The 11174-nt window shown below is 38.7% G+C and overlaps 1 protein-coding gene across 5 annotated transcripts in view; it reads left to right on the plus strand.

Annotated features, from left to right (window-relative positions):
• Positions 1 to 11174, plus strand: part of KDM2A (lysine demethylase 2A) — a 106159-nt gene that overhangs the window by 73032 nt on the left and 21953 nt on the right. For 3 of the 5 annotated variants that reach the window (XR_003429410.1, XM_027090159.1, XM_027090157.1), the window contains 6 exons: positions 893 to 999; positions 1365 to 1458; positions 2645 to 2798; positions 3657 to 3772; positions 7316 to 7442; positions 9870 to 10264. Coding sequence is in view for 4 of the 5 variants with exons in the window: in XM_027090159.1 (XP_026945960.1) it covers positions 893 to 999; positions 1365 to 1458; positions 2645 to 2798; positions 3657 to 3772; positions 7316 to 7442; positions 9870 to 10264 (993 nt within the window). In the remaining variant the exon portion in view is untranslated. Of the gene's footprint in view, positions 1 to 892; positions 1000 to 1364; positions 1459 to 2403; positions 2472 to 2644; positions 2799 to 3656; positions 3773 to 7315; positions 7443 to 9869; positions 10265 to 11174 lie in introns of those variants that run through there. The other 2 variants (XM_027090161.1, XM_027090160.1) reach the window with 2 other exon arrangements.

An 11174-nucleotide genomic window follows, 5' to 3' on the forward strand; every position in this document is an offset into this window, starting at 1 on the left:
CCCCTCCACCTCCCCTCCCCTCCCCTTCCTTTTTCTTTCTTTTTCTTTTAAATTTATTATCTTAACCTTTTCTTAAATGATTTTTTTTTTTTAGATTTATTTATTTATTTTTGGCTGCATCAGGTCTTCGTTGAGGAACGCAGGATCATTCGTTGCAGCATGTGGGCTCTTTGTTGTGGTGCCCAGGCTTCTCTCTAATTGTAGTGTGGGGGGGGGGGTTTCTCTTTCTAGTTGTGGCACGTGGCCTCCAGAGCACGTGGGCTCTGTTGTTTGCAGCACGCGGGCCCTCTCGTTGAGGCGCAGGAGCTCAGTAGTTGTGGCACACGGGCTTAGTTGCCCCACGGCATGCGGGATCTTAGTTCCCTGACCAGAGATCAAACCCGCGTCCCCTGCATTGTAAGGTGGATTCAAAAAGTACAGCTGACTATACTTCTCTCCTCTTCTTTTTTCTTTTCTTTTCTCTTTTCTTTCTTTCTTAAATGGTATCTTAGCTGCTCTAACAGTACTTATATCTTTTGGTAAGTTTATAGGTACCTTCCAGACAGTGCCTTTTATTGGACCAAAAAAAAAAAATTATAGCTGATTATACCAGTACTGACACAGAAGAGAGGGCTTGGTTGGATACTATGGCATCATTTAATGACTTTGTTTTCATTAGGGCTACTTTTATGATCATGCTGATGGAACCATTAGTCTTTATTTTCACTTAATAATTATTTCTAGAATGTTTGCCTATTGATCCTAAGATTCACCAACATATTATTTGTTTGCTTAAAATTAAATTGTAGTCTTTCAGTGTGTGTTCTGAGAATTTCTATTTTTCTTGACTTTAGAATTCTCTTTAATCCCAACCCTTCCTTTGAAGCCTAAATGTTCCTCCTCCTTTTTAAAGGTGGATTTCATTGACTGGGTAGACAATATGTGGCCAAGGCATTTAAAAGAAAGTCAGACTGAGTCAACAAATGCCATCTTGGAGATGCAGTACCCTAAAGTGCAGAAGTAAGTGGCTTACCCTGCATTTTCCTCGGTGTGCTGTGGGACACCAAAGTGATAGCAAGAAATGGTTCCTCCCTTCGGAACCTTGCTCTGGGTCCCAAGTGATCAAAAAGGTGAATTATTTAAAGAGTAGACTTTAGTTCCAAAGGGAAGAGTGTATGTAAGAGTACCATAGCCCATGATGACATAAAAACAAAAGTATCTTCTGATAATATGATAGCTTGAGATTGCATTCCTCTCACCGACTGGGAGTTTATTAGGTGGAAAATAGAGGGAGTGGAGTACACAAGGGGAGAGTGTGGCATTGTGGTGGGAAAAGTCCTCTTTTTCTTGTCAGTGTACTAATGCTACTGCTTTTTTTGGGTCAGGTACTGTCTGATGAGTGTTCGAGGCTGCTATACTGACTTCCATGTGGACTTTGGTGGTACCTCTGTTTGGTATCACATCCATCAAGGGGGAAAGGTACGGTCATAGTTGTGATGGGGGTTGGAATCTGAAGCTGGTTATATGAGTTTCCTTCAGTTCATGCATGCTTCATATACCCTGGAAACGAGTCTACTAGGGGATTGTCCCCACTCGTATCTGGAGAGAATTGTAGATTAAGTTGACCTCCTTGGCTAGAGTCCAGTAGGAATTACTATTCATCTAGTTCATTCTCATTTTACCAGTATTGGCATCACTACTTAGTAAACCTCAATGGTCCTGTTTCTAGATTCCCAAAACAGAATTCTCCAAATGAAGGCTAGGAACTGGTTTTAGGAGGACAAGATAATTTCTCTACATGAAAGTATAATAAAGTAGTAGAAGGAAACACAAATTATGGGTAGATTCACAATGAAATCAGCAAATTGGGATCCAAACCTCTTTTCCCTATATAGAGGCATTGGTCTGAAATGTAGCCATAGGAGGCCTTTAAGTCCTGTCAGAGGATATAAATAGATTTTGAAAGATTATCCTCATTCATAAAGACCTTTGTTCCAGCTTCTCAGAGTGCTTCTGAATGCTGTGTAAGAATGGAAATGTAGAATTAATATCAGAGGTTTATAGTATTACACTCTTACCGTTACCCTTTTTTCTTGTAAGAAGTGAAAGCATTTGTGAGAGAAAAGTAGAACTGGAATGAAAACAGATGATGCTTTTAAAATGTGAGGGCCAAATCTAGAACAGCTGTACCTCCAAATCCAGAGTCATTTTGTTTATTTTGGATCCATTTAAGTGGTATCTTAAGTTCTGTCCTTTCAGTCTTGGTTACTATCTTGGAATAAAGCAACTCAGGCCTGTGTTTTGAAGGTACTGTACCTAACTAACTGTGCTTCTTAGGACCATTTAGACCAGCCAGCCAGGGGCAAATAAGGGACTGCCTAGGTGACAAGCTAAATGCCCTCCTTCTCTCTGAGTCCTGTATAGGTTCCGGGTTCTACAATCAAACCCCAGGGAAGCCCTAATGCTGTTTGATCAAGTGGAGGACAAAAAAGGTTCACTTCCTTGAGGCCTCTAGAATTTCCCAAATGGTCAAGTTCTGTAGGCTGGGAGGATTGCTTGTTTCTCTTCTACCTGTTGGTCTTAAGTTTGTACCTGTTTATCAGTTGAGGGAGACGACTGGGTCATGTCAATGGCTGTTAACAGACTGAAGTTTTTTAACTCACAGGTCTTCTGGCTCATCCCCCCTACAGCCCACAACCTGGAGCTGTACGAGAATTGGCTGCTGTCAGGGAAACAGGGAGACATCTTTCTGGGTGACCGGGTGTCAGATTGCCAGCGCATTGAGCTCAAGCAGGGCTATACCTTCGTCATTCCCTCAGGTAAGCAAGATGCAAAAAAGTGGGTTGTCTACTCTAGCCACTTCCTTTTCTTAAAGAAAAATAAATTGATAGATTACCACCAACACCAAGAATGGTTATGATGCTGGAGTGGGCAGAAAACAATGGCGTGTTCTTTCTTGTCATTACTGAGTAGATGACAAGAATTTATCTTCTTTTTTAAAGTCTATGATTTTCCACTAAGAGTATGTATCAGAATTGCCAGTGGCGGCTTTTCAGATCTACATGTTTGAGCCCCACATTAGCCCTAGCTCTTCAGAATCCTAGGGATAAGACCTGTTTTGCAGGTGATAAACAGCCCCCTATTAAGAGCTACCTACTCTGCTAAGGGATAGCTGTGAAGGCTAGAGTACTAAATCAGTAATAGTTTTTATCAGGTAACTAAGTTCCCAAATAAGTACTTAGAGGGAGCATAGATTTTGGAGTCACAGACCTGTATGACTGACTATGAATTTACCTGCTAATACTACTTTGGTCAAATATTTAAATCCCTGTCTCATTTTGTTGTGAGGAGTAAATGACAATACATGTAAATTCTCTTGTACTAAGCCTGGTTAATATTAGGTGCTCCAAAAAATGCAAGCACCATTTATTGAAAGTTTGTTGTAAACACTTTACATGTACTTTCTCATTCAGTGCTTACCAACCACACATATAAAGTATAATTTATCCTGATTTTATAGAGGATATTGGGGCTGCAAGAGATTAAGTAACTAGACCAGCCGTGAAGAGGCAGAATTAGAGTAAAAAGTGTGATCCAGAAGTCTTGTACTAATGCTCTGAGAGAGCCATGTTACAACGTGTGCTTACAGCCACTGCCCTCCATTCCCTTTCTTCTAGGCTGGATTCATGCTGTGTATACTCCTACAGACACATTAGTGTTTGGAGGCAATTTTTTGCATAGCTTCAATATCCCCATGCAGTTAAAAATATACAACATTGAAGATCGGACACGGGTAAGTAACTCTATGTAATAATTGGATTTGAAGAGGTTTCTTATATCTTTCTTTACTCTGCTTACTATGTAACACTCAAACTGTTATACTTTATAAATGTGTATACTGCCTTTCTCAACTGGGGTTGTGTGAGAGAATGAAGCCCTATAGAAAATGATTTGTGTGTCTTGTTTTGTCAGTTTTCCATAGGATGTTACATAGCTAATAAACCATTCTGGATATATAGGGGAAAAGTTACATGCATTGGATACCTTAAGGCAAGAATTGGCAAACTTTTTTTGTAAAGGATCAGATAGTAAATATTTTAGGCTTTGTGGGCCATACAGTATCTGTCACAAGCACTTAACTCTGCCTTGTAGAATGAAATACTTAAATAAGTGAGGATGGCTCAAATAAAATAACATTTTATTTATGGACACTGAAATTTGCTTTCATATAAGTTTCTCATGTCACAAAACCCTCTCTTAGTTAGGTTTTCTTCCCACCCCAACCCCAGCCATTGAGAATGTGATATGTTAACAACTGGTGAATCTTGGAGACGCTGTGGAAGTCTTAGTGGTACTGCTCTTTAAACTTTTTGGTGGATTTGAAAGTTTTCAAAATCAAAAATCAAAAAATAACAATTAATGAAGAATTCACAACTTTTAGAAGGAGTAGTCACTGACCAATTTACTGTGAACATGATCAGTTAACCATTTTGGTGCCTATTTTGAAACATTTATTCTGGTTGGAGCTATTATACGTAAGATATAAGTTTGGTATTGTTGGAGTTATAGGGATTGCCCTGTTAGAATTGAGAGGATGCAGTGCTTTTTAAATAAATTTTATAGAATTGAACTTCTGCTTGTTTGTTAAAAGTAATGAAACTACAGAAAACGGTAAATAGTTTAGTAAGTTTTAAGTTATAGTAACAGTAAAAGTAGTTAAAATGTTTCAAAAGAGAAAAATTACATAATTTCATAGTAAAATACTCTTATTTAACTCAAAATCATTCTAAGAGGTAATACCACCTACACTGCTGTAAGATTCAATCTGAAAATGTTTTTAAAAAGCATTCCCTTTTTTGGCTAAAAATAGCTATTATACCCATAGCTTAATTGTTTGCTCAGTTTGAGGGAAGAAAGGGAGAATGTATATTCAATGGCATAGGTAAAATGATCACCTTTATCTCTGCATGAAAAATTTCCTTCAGACGGTTAAACTGTTAATAACTGATGTTGATTTATCTAATTTTCCTGGACTTTGTTTATCAGAAAATGTCAAATTTCAGTATCTAACTGCTATATTATTCCATTTTTCCTAAGAACGGCTTAATTCTTTCATTCCAAATAGGAACCCTTCCGTGTTTCTATAACATTTCATTGGGTCCTCTACATATGTACACACAGAGCCTTTTTTTTTTTTTTTTTTTACTTTCTCCACCAAGCTTTCACATTGCCAATATCAACCTGACATATGTTTATTATGTTACAAACTGCTATAAACTTACAGAATTTAACTTAAAAGAGAATGTGTAGAGAATGCTTTAGGGAAGAAATATACAGTGTTGTAAATCTAAGACAATGTTTTGGCTACTTTTGCCATGCCAGTGTAGAAATAGACTATTTGAACTTGATTGTTAGTAATTATTCTATTGATAGCTCTTAAAGGTTCAGTAATTTTATAATGAGTATTAAAATTTTTTCTTCCAAAAACATTCTAACCCAGTCTTAGAAACTGCTGTGCTCTGTGGTGTCTAGCAGCATAGGTAAAATGTAATGGCACAGTTTGGGTGTGTGATGTCTTGGCTATTATTAGTACAGTCTCTTGAGTTCCAAGTGAAAAATCAAAAGTTTAATGCCCATTTTATATTTTATTTATTTATTTATTTTCTGTCAGTATTACTCCGCTCTCAACAGAGTCCCAGAGGTTTTAGAATTTTGGGTTGTCCTGAACTTTTAATAAAGACCTTTCAGAAAAGTGTTAATAAAACTTAAAAGACGAGCAGAGAAGTCCAGTATATTATGTTTAATTTGGGGGGGATCAAGTATCTATTAATTCTTGTGTTCCCTCCTACTGTACCAGAAGTAAATTAATTTGATTTTCAAATAAGGGTGGATAAACCTCTTCTAGTTGTTAAAGATGTAGTGGCAATAAGAGACCGAGATTCGGAGCCTGAAGCCTCTGCGTTTTAAAGCTAATGAAAAGTACCTGCATTGCCTTGCAATGAGGAAAGTGATCTCCTCATTCCACAGTGATGCCCTGTGACATAGTGAAGGGTTTTGAAAAGGGACTCCCATCTGGGTCTCCTTGACTGGGGAAGACTACCTGACATGGAGCTTTGAAAGGAGGTGGGAACATTTTCAGGAGTTACATATTCAAAACAATCCTAAAAGTATTGTTTGCCTTATCCTTTTGAGAGATGGCCCCTCTGAAAGAAGATGGGCAGAATATACAGGCATACCTCAGAGATATGGCAGATTTGGTTCCAGACCACGCGATAAAGCGAATATTGCAGTAAACTGAGTCACATGAATTTTTTTGGTTTTCCAGTGCATATAAAAGTTACGTTTACATTACATGTAGTCTGTTAGTGTACAGTAGCATTATGTCTTAAAAAAAAAGTAGATACCTTAATTAAAGTATACTTTATTGCTAAAAAAATGCTAACCGTCATTTGACAGTGCAGGGTTGCTACAAACCTTCAATTTGTAAAACTCAGTTAAGCAAAAGCACAATAAAATGAGTTATGCCTGTATTTAGGATAGTCCCCATGGTTGATCTTTCTCACTCGTTGATCCATGCTGATTTGCCATTTCCTTGACTATGGTAGATCTAAAGGGCACTTATTTTTATTATAATTCAGCTGGAATAATTTCATGCTACTTTTGGGGAGAATTGGAAAGAAGACTAAAGATAGCAACTGATTAGGCCACATGGAGTAGTAACCTGATTTGTGGACATACCATTTTGGTAGACTACAATGTGTGAGACGGGCAAGCTGAGAGTTAATAGTGGGGCAAGTACTCAGTCTCATGTCCTAGACTAGATATACCTTGAGAATGCATCTCTAATCATACTTTCATATATGTAAGGACATAATAAAAACATATAACTTTATCTCATGTCCTGATTTCCTATTATATTCTGTGTTTCATGGCCTTCTGGTTCAGGGTAAAACCACAGTAAAGGCAAGAGTGGTTGGTATGCCTTTGTATCCTAAGAACCCTAAAACAATTTTCTCAATTAAGTATATTGTGTCTTACTAACATTTTACTCTCTGTCTTGAAACTTGTTTTTGATGCTTTCCCACTCAACAAGACAGCTTCTTGATAGTTCTAAATGGTATTTCCAAGTACCTTTTATCTTTAGTGATTATTTCCCAAGACCAACATTTTCTAAGTTGACAGATCCACTTAAGTTCTTGCTCCACATGACAACTTAGGTTTGCAGGTTACTTAGAGAGTGTTTTTCCTGGGCTAATTATTGCAGTGATTGTTTGTTTCTCTCTTTCCTTGAAAATTGTTATCAGCTTGATTTTTTCATCATTTTTTTCCTGTGTAGGTTCCAAATAAGTTCCGCTATCCATTCTACTATGAGATGTGTTGGTACGTGTTGGAGCGCTATGTGTACTGCATAACCAACCGTTCCCACCTAACTAAGGAATTTCAGAAAGAGTCCCTTAGCATGGGTAAGTGTTCCACCTACATGAACTTTCAAGATACTCTGCAGGACTGAGGGTGAGACTGGGACTATTCCGTAGGCTGTTGCTCAGTAGTTTTGTTTTGTTTTTAATTAATTAATTAATTATTTATGGCTGCGTGGGGTCTTCATTGCTGCATTGCGGGCTTTATCTGGTTGAGGCGAGCAGGGGCTACTCTTCGTTGCGGTGCATGGGCTTCTCATTGCGGTGGCTTCTCTTGTTGCGGAGCATGGGTTCTAGGCACTCAGGCTTCAGTAGTTGTGGCACATGGGCTCAGTAGTTGTGGCTTCCAGGCTCTAGAGCGCAGTCTCAGTAGTTGTGGCACACAGCCTTAGTTGCCCCGCAGCATGTTGGATCTTCCCAGACCAGGGCTCGAACCCGTGTCCCCTGCATTGGCAGGCAGATTCTTAACTACTGTGCCACCAGGGAAGTCTAGTAGTTCTGTTTTTATAGTTTGTCTTTTTTACTTATCTACTTAGAAGTACCAAATCCATTCACTGAAGTTGAACACTGGTTACAGCTGATCCTCCTATCCAGATGTGAATTACTAGGGCTAAATGAAATATTCTGGATCTCATCTTTGTCTGAGTTGTTAGTACTTAGCTCCTCACGAAAGTAATCAGTTGGAAATTCCCTGGTGGTCCAGTGGTTAGGACTCCGCACGTTCACTGCCATGGCCCAGGTTCAGTCCCTGGTGGGAGAACTAAGATCCCGCAAGCCACACAGCGCAGCCAAAAAAAAGAGAAGAGTAATCAGTTGTCTAAAATGTTTTATTCTGTAAAGAATGGTCTTTGGCACAATAAAAACTAGGATCATATCATCATAATTACTCTTACTATATTCCAGGCACCAAACTAAGCAGCTTATATACATTAAGTTATTATTATTAGCTGTGAGGTGTAGGTATTATTATGCATATTTTACAAATGGGGGCATTAAGGTTCAAGGAGATTAAAAAACTTGTTTGTGATCTAAGAGTTAATAGTGGGAAAGCTACAGCTTTAACCATGTTGGTAAGATTCTAAAATGTATTTTCTTAACCTTTGTGCTTTAATGTTTTCCCAACTTCTATCAAGAGAAATATTTTATTGGATGTCAAGATAGTTTCAGTTATACATTTTTAGGCTATTCCATGCCTTAAAAATAAAGAGGAGCCAACACTGTAGTATCCTGTGGTCATATATTTAATGGAGAGTCTTCAATCCAAGCAAGATACTTTTTGCCTTAGCATTTCTGAAACATGCTCACCAATACATGAAAGCAAGATACAGAATTGTACATACAGCATGATCCTAATTTTGTTTAAAAATACATCAAGTCGGGCTTCCCTGGTGGCACAGTGGTTAAGAATCCGCCTGCCAATGCAGGGGACACAGTTTCGAGCCCTGGTCCGGGAAGATCCCACATGCCACAGAGCAACTAAGCCCGTGTGCCACAACTACTGAGACTGCGCTCTAGAGCCCACGAGCCACAACTACTGAGCCCATGTGCCACAACTACTGAAGCCTGCGCCCCTAGAGCCGTGCTCTGCAACAAGAGAAGCCACTGTAATGAGATGCCCACGCACCGCAACGAAGAGCAGCCCCCGCTCACCACAACTAGAGAAAAGCCCGTGCGCAGCGATGAAGATCCAACGCAGCCAAAAATTAATTAATTAATTAATTAATTAAATTATAAGGTTTACAAAAAAAATACATCGAGTCATAGTCATACACATATGTATAGGAAAAGATGGAAAGAAGATACATCACACTGAGTTGTTATCCAAGGGTGGAGAGATATGGGAAGACTTATTTACTTCTTTGCACCTTCCTGTATTTTCTAAATTATTAATAGTCAACATGTGTTACTTTCATAATAAAAGATCAGTTAACATTTTAAAATTCTTCTTTCATTAAAACTTTTATTTTCACTTTGTTTTGATTATCAAAATCTTTATTTTAAAAAATATTCACTTTGTTTTATTTAGCCATGTTGCTAAGATTTCAATTCCAAAGCTTAATTTTATGGTGAAAACTTTGAACAAAACTACTTTTTAAATATATGTGCTTCATACTAATTTTTTAAAAGATAATGAAATCCCATAATACCCAAATTAAGTTTGAACTTGAAACTAATTTACAACTATTTTCATAGGTAACTTACTTCTAGCACACAGTTTAAAGACTGCACCCTTCCCAATCTTTTAAAAATCTAGTTGACTGTTACCTCAGTTGTCCTGCTAGCTCAGGATCCTGTTTTTACCTGTAAATGGTTTTCAACAGTGGACAAATGGGTTGGAATAGGGAAGACCATTTTTAAAATGTGACAGCTTTGTCATTTATAACCTCAAGGCCCCTCCCATACTACCTATTTCTCTGTTGATCACATGGCCATGTGTCATGTTCTTACTGCATTTTCTCTTCATACTGGCAGATTTGGAGTTAAATGGGTTGGAGTCTGGAAATGGGGATGAGGAAGCAGTAGATCGAGAACCCCGGCGCTTGAGCAGCAGGCGTTCTGTCCTCACTAGCCCTGTAGCCAATGGGGTTAACCTGGATTATGATGGACTGGGCAAAACCTGCCGAAGTCTTCCAAGTCTGAAGAAAACTTTGTCTGGGGACTCATCCTCTGACTCTAGCCGGGGCTCCCACAATGGCCAAGTATGGGATCCCCAGTGTAGCCCCAGAAAGGACCGACAGGTGCATCTGACCCATTTTGAGCTTGAAGGCCTTCGTTGCCTTGTAGATAAATTGGAGTCTCTGCCACTGCACAAGAAATGTGTCCCTACAGGGATAGAAGACGAAGATGCTCTCATTGCTGATGTAAAGGTAAGGGGTTGGTTATTTTGCATGACAGCTATTGATCTGGCTAGGGCATTCAGTTTCTGGATTCTGAGAGAAAATTTGGGAGTTTTGGGTAATCTTGGTTCAGCGAGAAAGAAGTTAAGTGTGTGTGTGTGTGTGTGTGTGTGTGTGTGTGTGTGTGTGTGTGTTTGGACTGTACAGTGTTTCAATTCCTAGAATGAGGTTAGGTCCCTGTTATGAAAATACTAACATTTGTACGTTCAGTTAGGACTTAAATCTAGTCCTAAAAATGCTGATTTCAGGCTGACCCTAAAAAAAGGAAGAGCCCGAGAAAATGTTTGTATTAAGAAATGTTACTTTGAACTTAAGTTACACTAAGATAAAGAGGCCTATTTCAGAGCAAAAGTGGCCAATAACAATCTCTAGCAGTCTTACCCCAAGCAGATTTAGAGGAAAGAAATTGAAATGTTGGGTTATGTTGAGCATGTTTAACATATTTAGCTTCAAATTTATCTAGTATTAAGACTTAAATACATTGGGGCAACTTTTGAGAAGAGTGTCATTTTAAACATAATTCATCCTATTGCTATTTCAAGTTTCTTCTTGTTGTATATTTTTCTTCTTTCTCAATAAGTCTCCAAGCATTAGTAATCTTCAAAGCCCAGCCCAGACCTCATATATTGGTCTCAAAGAAATGAGCTTATTTTTAAGGAATCCAGATTTGAGCTGTCTGAACTGGAGAGAGTTCTATTAAATCTTTCCTTATACGTAAACATTGGGGACTTCCCTGGTGGTCTAGTGGTTAAGACTCTGCGCTGCCACTGCAGGGGGACATGGGTTAGATCCCTGGTCAGAGAACTAAGATCCCACATGCCACCCGGCACGGCCACACACACACACACACACACACACACACACACACACACACACACAC

Source organism: Aethalodelphis obliquidens, unplaced genomic scaffold (assembly GCF_003676395.1).
Source record: "Aethalodelphis obliquidens isolate GAN/ISIS:26980383/991018 unplaced genomic scaffold, ASM367639v1 scaffold69, whole genome shotgun sequence".
Taxonomy (NCBI): domain Eukaryota; kingdom Metazoa; phylum Chordata; class Mammalia; order Artiodactyla; family Delphinidae; genus Aethalodelphis; species Aethalodelphis obliquidens.